Source organism: Callospermophilus lateralis, chromosome 4 (assembly GCF_048772815.1).
Source record: "Callospermophilus lateralis isolate mCalLat2 chromosome 4, mCalLat2.hap1, whole genome shotgun sequence".
Taxonomy (NCBI): Eukaryota; Metazoa; Chordata; class Mammalia; order Rodentia; family Sciuridae; genus Callospermophilus; species Callospermophilus lateralis.
In genome coordinates this window covers 68,599,296-68,624,333 of record NC_135308.1, presented here as the reverse complement: position 1 = coordinate 68,624,333, position 25,038 = coordinate 68,599,296, and the positions used below count along the sequence as shown (strand labels likewise).

Sequence of the window (25,038 nt, the reverse complement as noted above, 5' to 3'; positions counted from 1 at the left end):
GAAGGAAGAACCAGGAATTGTAAACTGGGAGAGTAGCTCAGTAGTGGAGCACTTGCCTAGCATGCTAGAATTCCTGGGTTCTAACCCTATCACTGGAAAAAAAAATCATGAAAGCAGTTAACTGTATAGTTGAGCTTAAACTTTAAATCATTGTCTTTATTTCTTGGTTAAAATATTTAAGGTAAATAGTGAGTTCTAAGCCTGAAGCTCTTGATCCTAGGGTCTTCTGTTTTTCGTTTCCTAGCAGCCAATCAACTTTAAAACATGAAGGAATAAAAACCAGGAAATAATCATAAAGCATTCCTTGGAGAGAGTTTCCAAACATGAATAAAAAATCAAAACTAACGAGCCCCCTTCACTGAGCTCAGGTACTGTATTGGTACTTTACTACATTATCATTATTGTTCTGACAACACCTAATGAGGAAGGAGCCTTGAATTTTATACTTTGTCAGAGGAAACTGGGGCCTAGACAAATAATGGAAACTTACCCTGGATTGCACAGCTCCTAGAAACAGGATGAACATGTTTTAGTTTATCCTGTAGTATATATTTATAGAAAAAATTCAAGATGTGGGAAAACAAATTTTTAACAAATCAGTAATAACTATATATGTTTGCATATGTATCTGTGATCATACAAAAAGCCCTCACACCGATCTGAAAAATACATAGTAAATTGATATCATTTGGTAAGCCTGAAGAAGAAAAGTAATGTACCAGGAATGGAGTTGGTGTTCAAATAAGTCTTTATTTTGAATTTTTTGATTTTTAAAAAGGGAATGCATTCCTGTTTTAGTTTGCAAATTTAAATAATTTATAAATTCTCATAAAATGAGGATAGAAAGCCGAATTCCAGATAATTTAAGATTTTTTGACCAGCCTTTTTGTCCCCTTTCTAGTAATTTCTTCTTCATCACAATATCCACCCAAGAATATTTAATAAAACTTTTATAATAATGTGTACATGAGTTAATTGGTATGGTTAACATTATAAAATCATTTATAGTGAAGTATAAGGCAGTATTACATGGTGGTTAACTATGGTAATGGTCAAACCATGGTGGTTTGACCCTGGACTGGAGCCAGACTGCCTCAGTTTGAATCTTAATTTTCCTATGGTATGAATTCTCTGCTTTGATTGTTATTAGGTCTAAATGAGGTATTATCTTCACAGTTCTTGGCAAATAGTAAGAACAATTTAAGAGTTAACTGTTATCACATCATCATCATCTTAACACTTAGAAGAAACTAGGACAAGTTATATTTATGTTTGTGTGCACATACACATACATATATATGCATGACTTCATGTGGTTAAATAAAGACTTTTTTAATTAAAATTAGATCGTAATATTTCTGAGTTTTATAACCTTCTTTTGTATCCAACACCATATCTTAGAAATACCTTTCCATGCCATTAGATGAAATCATGAGTGTTTAAAACAAAAATCAGATGGATTTGGTCTTAAGTAGTTGTGATGGTCTGGATCCTTTTGACCAGACATATGAACATATAAAAAAATATGTTTAACAAATCAGGCACTTTGGGGCTTTGGACCTTTGGATGAAAATTTGCAACTTCTCCTCTAAGATTTTCCAACCTATAAAAAGTTGTTGCGGGGCTGGGGATGTGGCTCAAACGGTAGCGCGCTCGCCTGGCATGTGAGCGGCCTGGGTTCGATCCTCAGCACCACATACAAACAAAGATGTTGTGTCCACTGAAAACTAAAAAATAAAAAATATTAAAATTCAAAAAAAAAAAAGCCGTTGGGGGTTGGGGGTGGGTGGGAGTGGGGTTGTGGCTCAGCGGTAGAGCAATCGCCTCGCATGTGTGAGGCCTGGGTTCGATCCCCAGCACCACATTAAATAAATAAATAAATAAATAAAATAAAGATATTATGTCCAAGTACAACTAAAAATAAATATTAAAAAATGCTGTTACCATATTTAGCAATGTCATAAAATGTAATGAAAATATATGACAGAAATAACATTTCTTTGTCATTTATAACTGGACAAGTAGAAATAAAAATACCCTCAAAGGGAAAAGGCTCTATACTATATAATAGTATGATTTAGAAAAGTCCACAATAACATCAGTTTTTCCCAATTAAATAAAAACTGTAGTCTAACTGATTAGAATTATTAGTGAAAAAATGATTTTTCTGAAATCTTTACTATCAAATTTAGTGTTTACAGGTCTGTTTGAGGTAACTTTAAAAAAGTTTTGATTGCATTCCTTAAGATGAAAAACTGTTAAGCACCTCCTATGGCAATAAAATGATGAATGCTGAATCCAAAAAAAACAACAACAAAAAAAAAAAACCAAAAACTTTGGGGCTATACTGAAAACCTGAGGTGCTCATAGATGTTGATGTGGCTTATTTAAAGGGTTCAGTGGACCCTGCTATATCCCACCTCACATGAGGATTATTTGCCTGATTTGTTAAGCAATAATATACAACATTTTAAAATGCTTTTCTTCAGAGTCAATCTGCAAGATAGAATGCAGTTTTAAAGTACCACTCTGGGAAAGACATTGAAATACCATTCTTTTAAGTAAAATGATCCATACAAAAGGACATTGTTTATTAATAGAATTATTTCTTTCTTTACTTCTTCCTGGCTTTTCAGGAGATGTTTCATAAAGCAGAAGAATTCTTATCCAAAACGACGGATAGTGAAATGGATGACATGGACACATCAGATACCCAGTGGGGCTGGTTTTATCTGGCAGAATGTGGGAAGTGGCATATGTTTCAGGTATCTCCCATCTTTGAATTTTAGCAGAAGGGGTTTGATTCACTTATAGCATCATCTTGCTGATGTATAAATGAGCATGAATGCAAAACTTGAAAGAAATCAAACCCTAAGGAAATCAAATAGCTTAAATAATAGAAAACTTAGAAATTCTCCCAGTTCTTTTCCTTTTCTTCCCCCAGGTTTTCACAATAATTTATTTAGAAGAAACAGTATGTTTACAGTATGTTCAGAGTGTCAGTGTTACTAGAGTTGGATGATATCTGACATCTGAGCCAGTTCCAAGATTAACTTGGTAGACAAAGAGAGAGAGAGGGCAGAGCAAGTTTACATTAAACACCTTTTGTATGCCAGTATTATGTTAGGTGCTGTACACATATTTTTTTCTCTTATGCTCATAACAACTCTAAAGCAGATATTAAAACTCTTGTCTTCTAGTCAAAAAAAGTGAAACTCAGAAAAGTTAACACAATGTGTCTAGAGTCACAGAGGATTAAACTGAGATTTGAACCTGTTCTCAAGCCTGTGTGTGTGTGTGTGTGTGTTTCCTCACCAAGCTGTTTAAAGTTAAAGATTAAAAATTTGAACCACTTAGAAAGTACAGTTAGTGTAATTATTAGAATAATTTGTGAAGAATGTAATAATTTGTAAAAAGGAACATTTACCCAGGTGTTGAAGGGGACCATAACCTGTTGTTGTTTCTTTGCTGGACATCTTTAAACCATTTTCAGTATGAGGATTTAGTTGAGATCTTCCCTGTGTGTTGGGAGATAGAACAGATGGTTAGTAAGTTTCCCTCATTCTTCCATTTTCTTTTGCTATGACCATAGTATCACTTCTCTGGCCAACCCCTAATATGAACAACTGATAAATGAGACTTTCTGATTTATCTTAAAGCCGGATACCAACATTCAATGTTCAGTTAGTAGTGAAGATATCGAAAAGAGCTTCAGAACAAACCCTTGTGGCTCCATTTCTTTTACTACTTCCAAATTCAGCTACAAGATAGACTTCGCAGGTATGTTTTTTTTTTCCCCTAATGGTTATGTTTTTAGTATATTGATAGAGTAATCTATAGCTCTGAAGATCAGGATTAGTTGTTACATTTACAAACAGTGAAATAGCGAAGTAAATATTTTTTGTGGCACATGAAAATTGCCCCATAAATAGTCAAGACTTAAATCTTCTTGAGAAACATTGCCTTTAATAAAGGCATGTTTATATGCATATATATATATATATATATATATATATATATATATATATATATATATATATATACACTTGTGAAAATTTTCATATATTTTGAGTTCATGTCATACTTGTTTTCTAAAATACACGAAGTATTTTATAGATCTATAGTATTTTATAGATTTTTTTGTTTGTTTGTTGGTTTGTTTTTGAGATGGAGGTCTTGTTGTTGCCCAGGCTGGCCTCAAACCCTGGGCTTAAGTGATTCTCCTGCCTCAGCCTCCTGAATAGTTAGGATTACAGGTAAATGCCACCACTTATAGCTCTTGTTTTATTCATCATCCAATCCATCTAGAAATAAGTATGAAACAGTTAGAAACTGTTTAATTTTAAAGGTCAACCATATGTTAAGTGAGAAATTCATAATTAGCTAATGATAGTTTCAAGACCAAAGTTTAGCTGAATGATCCTTCTCTTGGTGTCTTGGCCAGAAAACTAGTTCTTTAATGGAAATTGCCTTCTGCCATTTCTGATTTCATTAGCCCTTCCATAGATTAACCAGCTAATCTGGAAATCTGCCACACTTTTTATTTCATCTATGATTTGTGGTCATGTTTTTAGGTAAACCATGAAAAACCTGTTGGAATCGGAAAGATCAGTAGCAGGAAGGGAGCAGGGAGTGGGGAGGAAAGGAGAATATGAGGTACTGGATACTGAATTAGAATAAGATATATTTCGTGCTTTTATAATTATGTTAAAAAGGATTCTACTGTCATGTATAACTAAAAAGAACCGATAATTTTTAGAAAGTCCCTTAAATTTTAAGTTGTTGGTATCCACTCTTTTTTTTTAAATATTTATTTTTTAGTTGTAGTTGAACTCAATATTTTTATGTGGTGCTGAGGATCGATCCCAGGGCCTCGCACGTACTAGGCGAGCGCTCTACTGCTGAGCCACAACCCCAGCCCTAGTATCCACTCTTTACTACTTAGAGGCAAACAAGACCTAGATGGGGAGGCTTTCTTAACAAAAGTACATTTTGATTGCTGTACAGCTTAGTCTTCTATCTTTTCTTTCCCAATTTCTGGGAGTAGTATTTTTCTGACTGTGTTAGTAGTGTGCTGTAGTTAGGGTGCTAAAACGTTTGAAATTCCTTTGGATGAGCCAATGCCTAGAAATGGTGAAGGAGTTTTGTCCAGGTAGAGGTTGATGCAAACAAATATCTAATAATTACTTTCCTCACCAAAATTGTTTTTCTTGCTTTTTTTTCATTATCATGAGTTAAAACTTAGATTCCCAGTCCTGAATAATCATAACTTCTTTTTAGTGACATTAGGCAAATAAACTGCTTTTTAGAGGATCCTGACATTTGACTTTCTGCTACAGTATAGGCAAATAGTGTGTGGTAGACATTTCTAGACTTTTTTTGAAGCAGTAGTAAAATAGAATGATATATACAGGCTTCAGGCTTCAGGCTTCATGAAGAGGATGAGGTTTATTAAAGCATTCAGTAGATAATTTAGCAAGCCACATTGATCCTAAAAGAATATTTGCTAGTAAAGTACATATTTTGAAAGCTTTCTGTCAGAAAATTAAGTTTATCAAAAAATATCTTGCCAGGTGTGATGGTACGTATCTATAATCCCAGCAACTTTGGAGACTGAGGCAGGAAGATTTCAAATTTATGGCCAACCCGGGCAATTTAGTGAGACCCTGTCACAAAAATAAAAAGGGCTAGGGTTATAGCTCAGTGTTACACTCCTGGGTTCAATCTCCAGTATCACAAAAAGTAAATATCTTTATCAAACAAATCGAGTTACATATACTAATAACTCAAGTTCCCTAACCCTCTATATAGTGATATTACTTCAAAGATAGTTATTAGTACTTAACATACACTATTTCAAAGGTATTAGCCCCAACCATTCTGCTACTAGTCAACTCAGCTTCTCTCTATAAACTGAGAAAAGTAAACTCAAAATGAGATGGTTTAAGAAGATGGCACCACAGGTTTTGCACTATGTGCTGAGAAGATCTTTCTTTTTCCCTTGAACTGTAATGATGACAGGAGAATACAGAAAGCCAGGATAAACTTTACACTAGCACTTGCCTGGGTGGGTGAATTCTTTGTTTAGGAATGAAATGCTGTGAAGTAGACAAGATAACCTGGCTAGAATTTTGAATTAAGACTTATGTGGGAATGAAGACATGGATCTGGTAAATATTGCCAAGGCTGAAATATAGATGAAAGAAGAAAATGATACGTTTAGTTATTAATTAATATTTTATCACTAGAATTGATTATATAAGTATGTGTTGGGTCTCGCCAGGTTTTCTATTTTTTTTGGTTTAGGTATACAATTTAAAGAGAAGGCAAGAAATATACAAATTTTTGAAATTCTGTGAGTTGTGCAAGTTTTATAATGGTAATGTATCTCTTTTCTCATCAAAGTATATTTTTCCATTTAATAAGCCAAACAGAAGGTTTAATATGATAATTTCTTTCTTTTTCTAGTACTCTTAACTTTCCTAAACTTAGAACTCTTGTATTTTATTGTCGGTATAACCTAAGCACAGTACAGAAAGGAATAGACCCTGCATACTGAGCAGTATATAAAATTAGCATCTTTATGTATGAGCTTAGGTCAGGCAATGAAGCTGTGCTCCCCTGAAGAGCACCTTTATGACAAGATGTATAGATGCATGGTAAAGTATATACTCTGCTTGTCAGCTGCTCCCATATCTCCATGATTCCTGGTCATCATGTAGTGTGACTACTAATCTTCGTGACATTTTATAGCACAGTATGTTTCTATGGCTTATCTAATATCTTTGTCTTTGTGTACAGAAATGAAGCAAATGAATCTCACCACTGGAAAGCAGCGCTTAATAAAAAGGGCTCCTTTTTCTATCAGTGCTTTCAGGTATTGTAAAGAGAATGGGGCAGAAAGGGTATTTTACCATTTGATAGAGAAACACATAGACTAACAATGTTTTAGTGAGTCAATAAATGACTTTTTATATATTAAAATGACTTTTTAAATATTAAGTCTCTCATTTGTTGATAAAATAACCAATCATCTTCTGTCATCATTTCTTCTATTCTTTCCCCCTTTTGTTGTTTATTTATTGTTTTCAATTCTTGAGAATAGTGTGCACAGTAGTTACAAAATGTCTTATGGCCTTTGTAATAAACCCTTAAAATAATACACTGGTAAGTTTGAATTTTAACTAAAGATATTCTCAACAGAACCAGATGAGTCATAAGTCCTGGGTAATTGCTCACTTTGTATCTCCACTGATTTCTACTAGGCAACCCTTAGAAGTAATTTCAAGTCTTTAGTAACTAAAAGAGACCTAAGGAAAATGTTTGCACAACGGGGCAACAGGACAGCTCCCTGGATCTACACTGAAGATTTTCTTTTGCTCTCTCTGACTGTACATAGTCTGAAAAAAGAGGTGTACATGCAGACTTAAATATTTGTTATTCATATGAATGTAGTTGAAGGGAAAACCTTAGAGCATGTCTCCTTTTTTTAAATGATTCCTTAAGCAAATACTGAAATTCTTTTTTTTTTTCAAATAAAACTTCTCTTCCAAGGAGAATTTTGAAAGGATTTGAGCAAAAGAAAGAAATTGAAATAATTAGGGCAAAGGAATAAATATTTTAAGTTTCTATCAGTTCATTTCTCAATATTTGTGACTTATAATTTGCATTATGATTTAAAAGTTATTCAGATATTTATATGATAAATGTGCTAATACATCTATGGAATATAGAGAATATTTTTCTTCCAGCTACATCATGGTCACATTCTTTAGTACTAGGAATACAAAAAGAAATTGCTTATCTTCAAAGAGCATGTAATCTGGAAGAAAAATGAGACATTAAAATGGAAAATGTTATTGGATGTGTTTTTTATCTGGTATGCCTTTGATGGGGGTAAGAAGCACAAGTTGGGGTCAAATACTGTTCTATCCACACTGTACAAATAATATAACAACAGCAGAAGCACAAGTTGGGGTCAAATACTGTTCTATCCACACTGTACAAATAATATAACAACAGCAGGAGAGGGAGAGAATTAAACAGAATGGAGGACAGCATGCAAGATAATAATAAAAGGGGAGGGTTAATTAAAGAGGAAAAATAGAGTGATGAAGGTCAGGTGCTGACATAGAAATGTTCATTGAAGACTATTAAACATTTATTTCAGGCAAAGCAAATAATTTATACCTCCTATTGACAAGGAATTAATTCAGGCTTTGGGCTATAAAATTTTGTCTGTTTTTACAATAGCTAAAAGATACTTAGACATTTAGGAAAAATTTTTTGCTTGTTATAGTGAAAGAACTAATTCAGAATTATTTTAGAATTCTCTAAGACCAACATGGATGAAGAATTTGAACATTCACACAGCTGCAAAAGAGAAATACAAATCAATATCAGGCTTAAAAAAAAAAACTTCACCTTTTTGGAGAGGTTTTTGGAAAATAGGCTTTCTCTATATTTCTTGTGAGAATGTTAATAAGGTGGCATTTGCACAGTATCTGTCAAAATCATGAATAAATATATACTATGACCAAAAATTTAATATCAAAGTGTTATTCTTCAGATAGACCAGTGGACATGTAAAGTGATAAATAGACAAACTTGTTCTTTGTGGAGTTCTTAATACAGTAGCAAAAAGTGAAAGACAAGCTGAGTATCATCAATAGGAGTCTGGATAAATAAACCACACACACACACACATTCATACAGTGGAATGCTGGGCATCTGAAAAATATTTGGAGTACTTTTATTTATTCAACCAGTATTTATTGAGTGTCTACCATATGCCAAACTCTGTTGTTGGCACTGGGAATGAGAATACTTTCTATGTGTTGATATGGAAAGATCTCAGATTAAGTGGATAAAAAGATGCAGAAATGTAGGCTATTTATGCTGCCATTTGTGTGAAAGAAAAGTTTGGCTTATATTTACCTAAAGAGATTCCAAAAGAACAAACAATTAAAAACAGTAATTACTTGGAGTAAGCAAGAAGAAAGAATTGGATAGAACAAGGACTGGAGTTGGAGGGACACTTCCCACTGCATTCTTCTTTATGTACAGTCATTTTTAATGATGTTGTTTTTTCCTAAAATTAAAATGAGTTTGAAAAAATAAACTAAGGATAGGTTTGAAACTAATTTTTCCCATTAAAATTTTTTCTATTTTTCAATCACCAGAGAGGATTGGAGTGTTAGCTTTTACTATTAAACACCCCATCATCACTATCTTTCTTTGCTCACATCCAGTGGTTTGGACACTTTAGTTTTAAAAAGATTTCTGACTGCAGTAAGCGAATTAATGTGAATCACGAAAGAGAATTTTAGATTTGACTCAGATCTTGGAGTACATAAATGGCTGATAGAGTTTCACTTTTATTCAGTAGGCAATATAAATAAGAGCTTGGGCTTTTTTTTTTTTTCCTTAGAAATACCTTTTCTCTAATCTTCCTTACATTTTAAAGAAATTTTAGAAACTTAAAAGAAAATAAGACAGAACTATATAATTATTTTTGAAATTTATTGGTGTGTAAGATTGGATATTTTTCATCAAAGTTTACAATTCAGTACCTGAAAAACAGCACACAGTAAGCATTCAATAAATATTTTTAAATAAAGAAACAAAGGGTTGCACTTACTGCATTTGTCATCATACCATGAACATGAAAATTTAGCTTCGGAGAAAATACTAAATTCCTGGCAGTAATTATGATCAGCTTCTAATATTTTGTTTTATTTTTTGCTGTTTTAAGTTATATCTGTGAAAATGAGGCTATCCCTATGCCACCACACTGGGAGAATGTGAATACTGAAGTACCATATCAGGTAAGAGCAGGTCTGACTATCTATCCCTTGAAGAAATTAGAAAGGAGTGTAACAAAACCATGTACTCTTTTCTTCCCAGCTTATTTCTCTGCACAATCAAACACATGAATATAACGAAGTTGCCAGTCTGTTTGGGAAAACAATGGATCGTAACCGAATTAAAAGAATTCAGAGAATTCAAAATTTAGACCTATGGGAATTCTTTTGCAGGTAAGATGATCTCTGATCTGAACCTTCCTATCTGTAAAACTTATATAGTCTTAAGAGATAGTTAAACATCAGTGTTTAATTGTATTAATTTTTACTGATGTCGACATGCTGATTTTATTTTGGCATATTTCTACCTGGCCTCTCAGTGCACTTCTTTAGCATTCCTGGAGGAGTAAAAGAGAGCTACTCTTCAAGTGAATCCCTGGCATTATAACTCGAAAAGCTTTCCCTGGGGGCTTAAAGATGTGTATCTTGACTGAAATGGACATTATAAGTCTCAGGAGCTGCTCAGCTTTGTTGATGTGATTTTGTTTGGCTCAGCTTTTTATGTCAAATTAGAAACATTGTTGACTTTTGTTTTTAATAATTATACTTAACACTATATTTTTGGGGGGATGGGGGCACCAGGGATTGAACTCAGGGGCACTTGACCTCTGAGCCACATCCCCAGCCCTATTTTATATTTTATTTAGAGACGGGGTCTCACTGTTTTGCTTGCACCTTGCTTTTGCTGAGGCTGGCTTGTGATCCTCCTGCCCCAGCCTTCTGAGCCACTAGGATTACAGGCCTTTGCCACTGTGCCCAGCTACTTACACTATCTTACATAAAACTAGTTATTTGCTTGTTTTGATTTAAAGAACAATCTAAAGCATACCTTCAAAATTCTTACTTAGCGGGCTGGGGATGTGGCTCAAGCGGTAGCCCACTTGCCTGGCATGCGTGCGGCCCGGGTTCGATTCTCAGCACCACATACAAACAGAGATGTTGTGTCCGCCGAGAACTAAAAAATAAATATTAAAAAATTCTCTCTCTCTCTCTCCCTCTCTCTCTCTCTCATTCTCTCTTTAAAAAAAAAAAAATTCTTACTTACCTTAGAGTTTATGTAGGTTTAAAATTTCAATTTAATTTTAGATTTAAGTTAAAAATGACCTCTTAGATTGCTCATTGTGCACAAAACCTAAAAATAAATCCCATTACAGAAAACTTGGAGGTATTGTTCAGATTAACCTGTTGTGCTGTATTTTTATAACAAATATTACTTAAAGTAAGTGGCTCTCTGAAATATTTTAGTTAACATTTGTAGATGAGATTGGCTTCTAATATTTTTACTCTGACTTTGAATTTTTTTTCAGAAAAATTTCAAACAAAAAAGTAGAGAGTCTAATATAAGGAAACCCATGTGCTCATCATCCTGCTTCAATATTTATCAAGATTTACCTCACATAGTCTATCTCCTTTTTGTTATTGTTGTTGGTGAAGTATTTCAAAGTAAATCCCAGACTGTAACTCATTTCATTTCCATATACTGGACATTTAAACGACTTTTGTTTGGTAATGGTACATGGAATTCTTTCTTGGTTCTAACTGATTAGTTAAATGTGGCCCAAGTACATTCCAGGTATAATTCTCATAGTTGTTTATAGTAAAATAAGCTGTGTTCAGCTTGTGTTTTTATAGTTTTGACTCTTTGTACCAAACCATCTTTTATTTCTGACAAAAACTGTGTCTGACTTTGGAACATTTTTTTGGTTCTTGTTTGGAGGATTCTGTTTATAGAGGAAGATAGAAAAAAGCCTTTGCCCCCTTTGATTTTATTACCTCAGTGACTGTTTTTCTGAAATGGGTTGTTGAAAACTTGATTTTTTATTTTTAATCAGACCTCTGAAGTAGAGCTCATATTGATCTCCATAATTTGAGTTCCAAATAAAACCTACTGTAAAAAACCATCCCATTGGGGATGTGGTGCAAGCGGTAGTGTGCTCGCCTGGCATGCGTGGGGCCCGGGTTCGATGCTCAGCACCACATACAAACAAAGATGTTGTGTCTGCCGAAAGCTAAAAAATAAATATTAAAAATTCTCTCTCTCTCTCTCTCTCTCTCTCTCTCTCTCTCTCTCTCTCTCTCAAAAACAAAACAAAAAACCAAACAAACCATCCCATTGAATTCCTAAAACATTTGATACTAAGAATTTCACTGCATACAGTCTTATGTGGAGATGCCATGATTTTTTTGTATTGTCAGCCTATAGAAATCTGTGATGGTAAGTGAACTTGTCACCTGCTGTAGCATTGCAAAAATAATTAGATCTCAATGCAGGGGCAGCCTGTCATTCTGACATCTCCCTGTAAAACTAAAATAACTTAGTCAATCTCATTATCACATAACCTATGACTCACCATATAGACAGTCAGGCCCACAAGAGTCCATCAGGGATCAGTTTATATGTCACTTGGGCCTTTCTTACTTCCCTCCCTTCTTTTGACAAATATGTTTTCAGCACCTGATTTGTGACAAGCACTGTTCTTGGTACTTGAGATATAATGATGTACGGAACTATAGATTAGATGAAAAGGCAGGCCTCTGCTACCCAGAAATATAGGGATGAGCACAGGGCATCATGGGAGCACAAAGGGAGGGTTTCTATCCACCCTTGCTGACAAAAGTAGGGTGTGTATTATGGAATGGGGTATATTAGATAACACCTCCTAAGGCAGGTGTCAGTTAAGCTAGACACAGGTAGAATAGAGAAAGGACATCCTAGGCTTTGGGAACAGCATGGGCCAAAGTCTGGATATAAGAAAGAATATAGAAAGTTGAGAGAATTTCAGATTGAATAGAAAATTACCATGAATGGTGAGACAGGAGGCTAAAAAAGTAGTCAATAGGGAGAGCTTGCAGGAGTTTATATCAGAACCACTGGGTGGTTTATTCAGTAACCTTAGTTGAATTCAATTGATCCAGAGAGTTTGCAGGTACCAGACTTTATAAGGGCTTTATAAGCTAAACTAAAAGATTTTCTTTCCCTGGAATGGTAGAAAATCCTTGTAAGACTTTAAGCAAGAGGGTGATGGATCTGATTTTAATTTTAGAAAAATAATTCATCAAGCCATACTGTGGGGAAGGTTTCGAAGCAGTGGTTCTCAACTGGAGTGATTTTGCCTACCAGGAAACATTTAATAATGACTGGAGAAATTTTTGATTGTCACATGGTGGGTTGGAAGGTGCAAATGTCATCTATTAGATAGAGACTATGGATACTAAACATCCAATATATAGGACTGCCACAACAAAGAGTTATCCAACCCCAAATATCAATAACATCAAGGCTGAGAAACTCTTATTTAAAGGAATCACAGTTTGAAGCATGGAGATCAAGTTAGAAAATTATTTCAGTAATTAAACTGAGACACAGTGGGTGGCCTAAACCAAAGTGATATCTGTTGTATACAGGCAAAGGGGACAGTTTTGAGATATTGAGTATGTAAAATGGTGGGACTTGGTGCTTGAATTAATGTGTGTGATGGGGTAGGTAAATGAGACAGAAAAGGTAACTCCCACATTTCTGGACTATTTGTTTTAGTTGATTAAAGGATATGGGTAGAAACAGGCCTTGGTCTTTATAGGGACAATGGAAGGTTCCCTGGTGGTTGATGTACAGCATTTGATATACAAGTCAAGAGCTTAGGCAAGTAGTTTAGAGACAAAGGCTTTGGAGTTTTTAGAAAATATGGGGCAATATAAACTATAGGGATGAGTAAAGATGACCAGGAAATGTGTATAGATTAAGAACAATTAACCAAACTCTGGAAGGAATGAACAGAGAAAGAGAAAACCTAAAGAGGAAAGGAAGAAGTATCAACCATGGAAGGTAAAAGAAAACCAAAAGAATGTGGAGTTGCAGAAGCTGAATGAAGAAAGTAGTTTATCCAAATAGACATCATCTGCCAGCCCCCATACTGAGGAAATGCCAAGAAAGATAAATATTAAAAATGTCCTTTGGGCTTTGTAACCTAAAGATCATTGGTAACCTTGATCAAAGCATTGGTAGATGCTATATTGTGTGTACAAGCAAATGTCAACAACTCTTAAGAAGCTTGGCAATGATAAGGATGAGAAATGTGAGAAGATAGAGAAAATGTTTAAGGAAAAGTGTTTTTGTTATGTTGTGTTGTTTTAATTTAATGATGAGTGAGATCTGAGCTTTGTGATTGGAAAGAACTATAAAGAAGAGTTTAGAGACATGAGAAAAAGGGGGAAGCATAATTGATTGATTAAGACTCACAAAGAGTCATGACAGAATGGAATTCAGAGAACACATGTTAGAAAGGAGGGAGAGAGAGTGTCCAGTTAGATTGGTAGGTAAAAAGAGATAGAGGATGAGGAGAAGAGCTAGGTTAGAGTCTCATGCCTTCAGTTTCTATGTGAAATAAGAAATGAAGTCACCTACATAGAATGAATTGTTGTTAGGAAGGTGTGGATAAAGAGGGAAAAGGAATAGGGATAGGAAAGATTTGAAATGGACACTGTGGAAAATGGGAGAGAAAGAGCTAACTTGGGAACCATTGGATTTCTATCAGTGTTGAGGGTTTAGCTGAGATTGGAATATGTGAATTTCCAGTGGAAATCATCTGTGATTCACATCAGCAGTATAAATAGAGAAGATAGGAGAGATGATGAGATTGATCCAGAGTTGGGAAGTATAAGACAGCTAGGAAATAAGATCTGTGAAAACTTCTGTCTCCTTAAGAATGTAGATATTGATAGATCAGATATTCTCAAAACTGACTGCATATCAGAGTCTCCGTGGAGCTCTTTAGCAAATAGAGATGCCTGACACTTGTCCTAGATTCAGCAAATCAGAACCTTTGGGTTTTGAAAATTTCCTCTCTTAAAAGGTCTATAGGTGTTTCTGATGTTCATCCAGAAGGGAAGACCACTGATCTAAACCTAGGTAAACTTCATTGCAGCACATGAAGACATTCCTGCTCCAGTGCAGAACATGTGACATACACAATTTAGCTTTTCTGGCACTCTGGTCCCTAAGATGGAGGGTAATATTGAGATGTCTTTGAGAAAGGGTGCCACAGTACTTTTAGTAAGTTCAGAAGTAATTGTGGGTTTGGACACAGTTTGGCAGGGCTGTGAAGAATTTAGTGTAGTCCTGTGTCTTTCCTTGCAGGTTTAATCGAAGTTCAAGAGGCCCTGAAACTCAACTCTATCCTTTCTGGAACCCTAAAGATATAGTCTGTGAGTGTCCACATTTCTTGTGTGCCTTCATCATGGACACTTAAATAAATAAAACTTGCTGTGGGGATATGGAGCTTTAACCACCTGCCCAGCTCTGCCTCCAGCAGAGATGTTTGCTCCATCCAATCCAGTAACCAGTTTATCATTGCCTGCTGATGGCCACACTCCAGGCTGTTTAGGCCACAGTTTATTTATAATATCTAAGATACACTGGAGTAAATTTTCAAACCAAGATTCATTTTAATCTGTGCCTGAAATATAGTGACAAGTGAACATCCTGATTTTTTAGAGTGAATTCTAGTCATCATAGCTCATGGAACTTGACCTTAGAGGGATGTGTTTTAAACACATTTTTACTTTAAAAAATGGTATGAATTCATGAATGCCAAACTAATAGGATTGCCATAGTGGTAATTTGGAAAGTTCCTTACAGTCTAACTTGATTTTTATGAAGTAGTGGAGAAAGTTTCTTATGTTGAAGACATGGTATGCCAGGTCATAGTACAAAGAGAAAAATTAGTAGAAGTCATGCAAAGAGTAACTTGAATGGTATGCATGCTTTCTTCTTCAACATTTTTATCAGGAACTTAGATGAAAATGTAGAAGACTTGCTTATCATTCTTGTGAAAGATTCAAAACTAGAAGGGGTAGTTTATTTGTTTCGTGAGTGAATCAGTAGTCAGAAAGACCTTAGAAGGTTGTAAGTAGGTCAAAACATACACTACTTTTTTATAACTATTTTTCTTTGTTAAAAAAGGAACAGACGTACATTATAAGAAAAAAAAAGTGAGACATAAAGTTCTAAAACAGAAAGTTGGTATGTATAATTTGTTCTTGTAAAAACCTGTGTTTTTGTGAAATAAATAATTGCTTAGTGCATATCCCTCTAATGTCAGGCTCAATGGTCTGGAAAGATTGTTGCAGTAGATCAAAGCATATGCATTTAATTTTGATACATATTGTTGAATGACTTGAGAAAGATCATAGACATTTTAATTTCTGTCATTTAAATGAATGTATACATTTCTCCACATATTCACTGAGCTTCATGTTGATAAAATTTGTTGACTTGAGGGATGGATAAATTTGTTGTTTAATTTTTACTTTTAAAATTACTGTATCAAGTTTAAAGCTTAACTGCAAGAAGTCTACAGATTAGGTTGTACAAATTCATCAAGCTCAGAGGTCTGGTTTGAAAAGTCTTGGGAGTTTTAATTGACTGCACACATTAGATAAGCAGTTTTATGCCTCTGCTACAAAACTGAATTCAGTGGTTTTGGTGAAGTCAGTGCTGTCTGATGATACCTGAACTCTATTTCTATTTCTATTTCTTACCAACAGTTATTAACTAGAAGGTATCTAGCAGATTTATGTTAGCTAAAGAAGGTCCCGTAAAGAGAAAGACCTGGAAACATTGCTGTGTGAAGACTAATTGAAGGAACAGTATATGTTTAACCTACAGAAGAAAGCCCAATGAGATGTTCATACTTATGTGGGGGTATTTATAGAGTTGTTTTAAAAGAGTGATTCAAATTGTTCTGTGTTCAGAAGAGAACAATGAGAACTAATCAGTAGAAATAATGGGAAGGCAGATTTTGGTTCAGTGTTGGGTGAGAGTACTTGTTGAGAGCCACAGCCGAAGGGGCCCCAGCAAACTTCCAGCTGCCAGCTGATAATTGGCTTACAGCAGCCCTAGCAAACTTCTAGCTGCCAGCTGATTGGCTCCTCTGTGGTGATGCTCATTGGGTTGTTTCGCTGCCCTTTCAGACCTCAGAGCTGCTCATTGGGGGACTTTTTTTTGGCTCTCTTAACAATTACAGCTGATCATAAATAGAATGAATGTTCTGTCTTGCAAAGCAGTAAGTCCTTGATGCTGGAATGAACTTAAACAGGCATTAAATAGTTAGCTATCACAGGTGTAAAGGGGAGGGATTATTTTTAAAATGTCTTTTTAATGAAATATTTCAAAAGTGAAATGCAGCAGATAAATTTTCAGACACCTGTGTGCCTACCAGATTTAACGCTTTAATACTTGCCCCACTTTCTTCATCTTTGCATATTGTTTTTTTAAAAGTATAAAACATTACATATACAACTGAAATATTTACACTATCCTCTTCTGGTCTTCTTCTTTACTTTTCTATAATGCCTTCTTGTTTATATTTTCATAGTTTTTTATTACATACATATCTCTATTTACAATATACAGTATTATTTTGAGAAATATGTGTATATTTGCAACATTCTTTTTACATCTAAGATTATTTTTCAAATCTACTGTTAATGCACGTCAGTTTAGTTTATTACTCTTAACTTTGATATGTAAATATATAATTATATATTCATTTTTCTGTGAAAGAATTCGGGGCTTTTAGTTTTTGTCTTTTCAGTTACAATTCGTTCTACATTGAATGTCTTCTTATGTGTTAAAAGAGATGTGCCTGTTGGAAGAGCTGGGTGTGGTGGTACATGTCTACAATCCCAAGGACAGGGATGGGCAGGTGAGACTGAGGCAGCAAGATCACAAATTTGAGGCCAGACCCAGCAATTTACTGAGACTGTGCCTTAAAATAAAATACAAAAAAGGCTAGGCATGTAGCTCAGTGGTAGAGCACCCTGGGTTCAATCCCCAGTACAAAAAAAAAAAAAAAAAAAAAAGAAAGAAAGAAAAGAAAGATGTGTCTGTTTGAAAGAAAGTTAAACTTGATGACTTAATGTTCCTTCCATCCATAATATCCCAAATTCACATCAATTCAACTAATAAATTCTAATCTCTGGAGATAGAAAGATGTGGCCCCAGCTCAAAGAATTCGCTGTCTAATGACCCTGTGAGCTTTGTATTTAATTATTTATAATCTCATTTATAGGCATCTGTAAAGCTTAGCTGATTTAAGCCATCAATTACCTTTACTGTGATGAGGCATAGTCTAGATATCTATATTTTTGGGGAAATTTTTTTTAAAATTTTTTCTTGGTTTTTTGGTAGTGGGCCAGGGAAAGGGAATGCTGGGATCAAACTCAGGGTTCTGCATGTGCTAGGTGAGCATTCTAACACTGCACTACGTCTCCAGCCGCTTTTGGTATAATTTTCAATCTTTAGGCTCAATTTAATTAAATTTTTGAGGAGATGATTTAAGTGTCCAGGAGCATTGGAAATTATGTCTTTTCCAAAACTGCTTTGTCTACTTAGGATTTATATTAAAGATGTATTCTTTTTGTCTTAGCCTTTCTATTGAACATTGTTCTTTAAAAAATTACTAAATGCTACTTATGGTCTGTTTCTGTGTGTGCTTTTGTGTCCTTATGTGTATTGTGTTTTTAGGAAAAAGGCTCAGCTCAAGAAAAAAAGAGGTGTCCCTCAGATTAATGAACAAATGCTATTTCATGGTACCAGCAATGAATTTGTGGAAGCAATTTGCATTCATAATTTTGATTGGAGAATAAATGGTATACATGGTGCTCTCTTTGGGAAAGGTAATTATCAGAATTCCAGGTCCAAATTTAGTTCTAGGATTCTCTCTCTTCTTTAGAGATAATTGACAGTTATGTAATTCAGTAGTAGTTAAAAGTTACTGTCCTGGGTTTCAGGCACATCCTCAGAGTTTCTGAGCTGCAGATAAGTCAATTCTTACGTGCACAGGATGAAGTAAGACTCTTACACTTCTGTCAAATTAAATAACTCCCCAAGTTCCAGTTATTCATATGGGGCATCATGTCCATGTTGAAGAATTTTTGCATTATATGTAATATCCAGGTATAGTCTTTTATATGTATAAGCCTACACACTAAATTGCTTTATGGAAAAGATAGATAGATAGATAGATAGATAGATAGATAGATAGATAGATAGATAGATAGAGTGATAAAATAAGTTAATTATATTATGCACCAGTATAGGTACTAGTGATTTTATTTTTATTTTATTTTACTTTTTACAAAATAATAGGTGAGAATATTAACAGGCAATAAGGAGTAATTGGGGGAAACTTTATCTTATTTCTAATGTTATGAAAGTCTAAATTCTCTAGTTTATGCCCACAACTCAAGCAAATTAAGGAGAGATGAGAGGAAAAGGTCAGGGATGGATATTTATTTTTCTAGTCTTTACTCTGTACCTTACTTCAGCAAAAGAATTACGATGTAGGATCAGGATATGTTACATTTTGAAAAAGTAAATTAATTTAAAAAACCTACAGAAAAGGCCATCTCATTTATTGAACTGTAAGAGGATCAGAAAAATCTTAACACAAATCCATTGATATTGAGTAAATATGACACTTCGTAATTCCAAAAACGTTTAGAGTAAGTATTGCCTTAATGATAATTTTTACTATCTACCATTTCTAAAGAGTCAGCTTCTGTTGAGTTTTCATGTTTAGAAATTGAACTGGTCAAATTGTTATAAAATATTCTGACAGGAACAGCTATGTTAGTCAGCTTTATGTTACTATAACAAAATACCTGAGACAACTTAAAAAGAGGAAAGGTGTTTTGGCTTATACTTTCACAGTTCCCTTTGAGATTATTCCCTCAGTGACCTAAGACCTCCCACTAAGTTCTACCTCTTTGCATCAAGCTGGGAACTAAGCCTTCAACACATTGCCTTTGGGGAACTTTTAATATCGAAACCATAGCAATAGCTTTGTACTCTCAGAAATCTTTTTCTGGACATAAAGTTCTGTTATTTTCAGAATTGTTATTGGATTATAACCATGTATTAGAAGTATGGTTTCTTGGGGTTTGAACTCATCTCTGTTACTTGAAGTTTTCTATGTCATCTCCAGAGCTTAGCTGAGGGAGGAGTCTTAGTAGAAGGAAATAAAAGTGGGAAGAAGGTCCACATGATAAAAATTCACGTCCTGCCACACTTTTAATCACAGAACAGTTTTATTTACTGGGCTTCTTTACAAGACTTTTTGAAAACAGAAGTCTGGTATCTGCAGTTTAGTGGGAGTGGAGGAGGGTATTGGCAAGGTCTGGTGTATACCAATAAATCTATGCCTCTGGCAGTCTGCACTGCAGCTGTCCCCAACAGATGGATTTCTATTCTTTCCTTAAGGATCTGCAGATGAGGAAATTCCACATCTATTTTTGTTATACAATTCCATGAGTCTATTCTCCTGACAATTAAAATGTTTTTGTTTATGTTTAGTATATTCTTAGGAGTAATCTTGGCTCTTTTTGGTCCTTTTTGTTCAAGGAACCTATTTTGCTAGAGATGCTGCTTACTCCAGTCGCTTCTGCAAAGATGACATAAAGCATGGAAACACATTCCAAATTCATGGTGTCAGCTTGCAACAGCGGCATCTATTTAGAACATATAAATCTATGTTTCTTGCTCGAGTGCTAGTTGGAGATTACATAAACGGAGACTCCAAATACATGCGACCTCCTTCCAAAGACGGGAGCTATGTGAATTTATATGACAGCTGTGTGGATGATACCTGGAATCCAAAGATCTTTGTGGTTTTTGATGCCAACCAAATCTATCCTGAGTACTTGATAGACTTTCATTGATTTCACTTCCAAATCTCAGTGGTCAAGAAGTTTTGTTCTTTCTTGCAGGAAGATTTGCTCTCCTGTCATCTAGCCACTAAATGTTAAATATCTGATACTTTTGAAACAGATATGAAAAAAAAAAAGTGGCCTCCATGTAAAAAGACATACTGACTATAAGGTTGGTTTTTTGTTGTGTTGTTTTTGTCTGTTACCCATAGTCTTGTTAAAAATTAATACCATTGCCATTTTAACGCACAGAATGAGAGATACCATTCCAGATTGAATTAGCTGAGTCTCAGTTACCATGGTCATGCAGTCTTTAAAGTTTACATATGTGTGATCAGGATAAATGATTTTAGTACAGATGGACTTATTCATCTATGTTCAAAAAATAAAAATATAGACATATATGTCCCTGTAGAGGAACTGATCCTTTATAAATTGAATTTTGGTATTACTATTTAGCAATTGACACGTTGGTTTTTTGGAATTCTGAAGGGGATAATTAAAATCCTGAAACAGTCTGGGCACTTTGATAGAAATAAGAAACAAAACATTATTTGCAGTGTTATCAGACAAGCCAGAAGGAGAAAACCAAGACAGTGCTCTGCTTCTAGTTACCTTAGGATACAGGCTGCAGTCTCTGACTTACTCATGTTATTTTCTTCTGTCTCCTGCACATGAATTGACAATTGGTGCAGATCGTAATCAGCCTGCAGTTCATCCACCAGGGCTCTTGAGTTCTTGAACCAAGACTTGCTATACAAGGTTTTTACCACATCTTCAAAGTGCAGCTTTTACTTATTGTTTAAAACATTTCTTTCCCCTTTGTGTTACAGTTCCTCCAGTGATCACCTCTAAGATGTTTTTATCGACCCTACTACAACACACATAGCTTTTCAACAGTGATTCCTAAAATTCACATTTCTAAGTGGTATCTCCATTTTGAATGATTGCAGAAGTGGGATGCTTGGAAAAAAATCTAGTTTATCCTTTTGAATAGCACTTGACAACCTCCTAACCCTCTTGAACAGTTAGATACAATTAATGATTGTTATTTAATGGTAGTTGGTTTACCTGTTCCATCTATTTTGCTGTTCTGTTGTAAGGAAGAATATGTAGTATTGGATCAGCTTCCTTCCTGTCCGTGTTCTAGCAGAAGCTAGACGACAACTTGGCAGGATGTCGTGCAGTTCAAGTATAGGATGAGGAATTGCCCATTGATTGTTGAGAGTCTTTCCAACATTGATTTTTCCATGATTCTTCCTGAAAAGGAGAACAGCTGTGCCAAGCCTTTCCCGGAAAATCTTTTTCTAACTTCATAATACTGAATTCTCTCTCCATTATCCTCACCCAGTGAGGCTAAGTGTTTCTGAACTCAACTTAACTTTCAGTAAGTATCCATGCCTGTATTTTTCTCTCTAATCATTTTAATTGGGGGGCCATCTAGAAATAATAAAAGTAGAATATATGATTAGGGATGGTAATTCTTTAAGTGCAATATATCAGCAGATTTTCATTAGAGCTCAGAATATATAATTGCGCAGTGGTAAGAAAATAAGTAGTGCACAGGAAATTGTGTACATAGTACTTTGAAACAAAGCAGCAACAAAGATTTCCTGACTCAAATATGCACGTTTGCTGCTGGTTTAGATGAAGTGCCGTGAATATATAGAAAGAACCCATTTTAAAAACATGCAAAGAGCATCATGGAAGTCACTGGAGATAAAGCCACTAAGCTGCCATGGAGAGGTAGCCCACCATGTCTCTAGACTAATCCAGAAAAAACAATGTCAGAGATATTAGAAATTCAGATTTTCAAAATCTTTCTATTCTGTTTATTTATTTACTTATAAAAAATGTTGAAACATTTTCAACATGGCCATCTCTCCTCTCCCCACCCAACTTAACATGCATACCTGTCTCTGCACTTGAATAACTGCTAAAGTATTGGGGAGTTATTTTTCTTTTAGACATGTGTAGATCTTATCTCGGAGTGACTAAGAGCCTAGAGTTAAGTATTTTCAAGCATACTTGTGCGAACTTTGAGCCTGCTTGGTTTATGTGAGGTAAGTATAATGTACACTGCAGCAACCATTATAAGAAAGTACTGTACTATTCTCATCTGAGAATGTGCTGCCAACTCCCTTTTTATTAAAAAAAACCCCTGATTTTGATATGTATTTTAAAATATGATAAAGTTCATCGAAGTTAAAATTTTATTTCTTTGTTTTAGTCATTAAGTGAAGATGAAAGTCATATGATTGGTGTAGAAATCAGGCTGGACATATTTGTTTGCCATCATTTCCTCTGGTCATTACATAGTGTGGGTTAGGAGAGTAAGGAGAAGCTATTCCAAGTTAATGACAAAAGGTTTTTAAAACTCTTCATTGTATAAATTCCAGCTAGTAGTGACTTTCCTGTTTTTCACTTTGGTGATACCAGCCTCAGGGTACAAATAAATGTGTTTATATAAAAAAAAAATTCCATGAATCTTTTAGTTAACAAACAGGAAGGTTTTGTATTAGTACATCATTTCATTTCTGGACTGTTGATAGTGATGATTTGAACCATTTTAAATATATGGATGTTATTTTTACATTTGGTGATTAAAGCTTTCTGTAGTAGGTTTTGGTTGTCTGTGTATGTCATATATTTGTTTCTTCAATCTCTGTTTCTCATCTCCACCTTGCATTATTTAAGCACAAGTTTTCAGCTCTAACTTAATGGAACTCCCAAGGAGTTTTTTGCCTGTAGGCTCCTACGTACCACAATTGCTGAAGGGGAATGTCCCTCGTTCTTAGTTTGAAATACCATGAGCCACAGTTAATCAATAACCTGTGGAGAAAATAATTTACTCAATCTATGCTGTTGAGAATTCCAAAACAGATCAAGGCTGGGAACCAGTAGCTGTCCTTTCCTTTGTGGGTGCTCTCCTTGCTCAGAGGAGCGGTTCTGGGGGTGGGGTGCCTGTAGTCATCCAAGGAGTACACTTCCTACAGCCCTTCTAACCTCCAACCACTCCCAGTATGTCCGTGACAAAAGTAAAAACATTCCATTTAATCTGTAAGCTTTGATTGGCAAAAAAGGAAGATATCAAAGGATATCCTCATTTTAGAGCTGAGAGAAATGAGGACAGAATGATTGAGGTTTGCCAGTGGACACAGTCTAGTTTTCCACTTGCTAAATATCATGTCTCAAATGTGCATAAATTTGAACTAGTTACTAAGACTCATTGGATGAAAAGTTACTCAAGCTTTGATTGATGGCGAAAAGTATGACATCTTTACAAATTTGTTGCTAGTACATTCAGGTAGTTGAGGTCACCTCCCAAGTTGCCAGGAATAACATAAGAAACAATCCTCTAATAACCCCAACCATTTTAGCTCCCACATTTTTCTCTCTTGTTGGGGAAGGATTTTCTGTTTTGTTTTCTTTTCCTGTACACATTTTTTTATTGGTAATTGTAGTTGTACATAATGGTGGGTTTGTTGTTACATATTAGTACATACACATACACATAAATATAATATGACAATATAATTTGGCCAGTCATTTCTTTTCTCTTTTTTTAGAGAGAGAGAGAGAGAGAGAGAGAGAATTTTTTTTAATATTTATTTTTCAGTTTTTTGGTGGACACAATATCTTTATTTTATTTTTATGTGGTGCTGAGGATCGAACCCAGTGCCCACGCATGCCAGGTGAGCGCGTTACCGCTTGAGCCACATCCCCAGCCCATTTCATTTCTTTTTAAGTATACATATTTTCTTTTGCTTAAAACAAAAAGTCAGTTCTTGATGAAATTTATTTTCTTTTTATGGTAAAAGAGAAAAATAAAAGATATGAAAAATAGCAAAGAAAGGAGAAGCAAAAGTATTGGCATATCCAAGTGTGCTGGTTCATGCCTATAATCCTGGCTACTCTGGAGTCTGAGGCAGGATAATCATAAGTTTGAGGCCAGCCCATAGGTCAGTGGTACAGTGCTTGCCCAGTGCATATGAGGCCTTGCATTCAATTCCCATTATGTGGGGAGGGGAACCAGAGAGAGAGGGAGAACGAAAGATGGGGTCTCACTATGTTGCCCAGGCTGACCTCAAACTCCTGGGCTTAAGTGATTTCCCATCTCATCTTTCAAGTGACTGGGACTACAGGTGTACACCACCACACCAGGCAAAAAAAAAATATCATTAGAAACTTGAATAAAGTCATTTAACTTACTTTTATCCCTTGCACTATATGCAGAAAGAGTTTTGATGAAGTAGCCTGCCTCACTTCCCTATATCTTTGACTTAAAACCCATGTTCCTATCTCATGAGAAGCCATTTAAAAATGAATAAGGCCAATGCTGAGTTCTTAGATACATCGCCACATGGCAAAAAAGCTCAACTGAAAGCTCAATTTTATGATGTTGCTTGGTGTAACATGATAGAAGAAATGAACATTTCAAGCAAGTATGAAGTACACAATTACTTGG

The 25,038-nt window shown here is 35.0% G+C and overlaps 1 protein-coding gene across 1 annotated transcript in view; it reads left to right on the top strand.

The window, feature by feature from the left end:
* Parp11 (poly(ADP-ribose) polymerase family member 11) overlaps window positions 1–23,124 on the top strand; it is a 58,833-nt gene extending 35,709 nt beyond the window's left edge. Inside the window, 10 exon segments of the mRNA XM_076852553.1 lie at window positions 245–368; window positions 2,637–2,765; window positions 3,660–3,780; window positions 6,307–6,353; window positions 6,355–6,379; window positions 6,802–6,877; window positions 9,755–9,827; window positions 9,907–10,037; window positions 18,388–18,539; window positions 20,266–23,124. Of these exon segments, the coding sequence (XP_076708668.1) occupies window positions 2,640–2,765; window positions 3,660–3,780; window positions 6,307–6,353; window positions 6,355–6,379; window positions 6,802–6,877; window positions 9,755–9,827; window positions 9,907–10,037; window positions 18,388–18,539; window positions 20,266–20,582 (1,068 nt within the window). The 5' untranslated portion in view covers window positions 245–368; window positions 2,637–2,639 and the 3' untranslated portion in view covers window positions 20,583–23,124.
* Window positions 23,125–25,038: the final 1,914 nt, after the last annotated feature.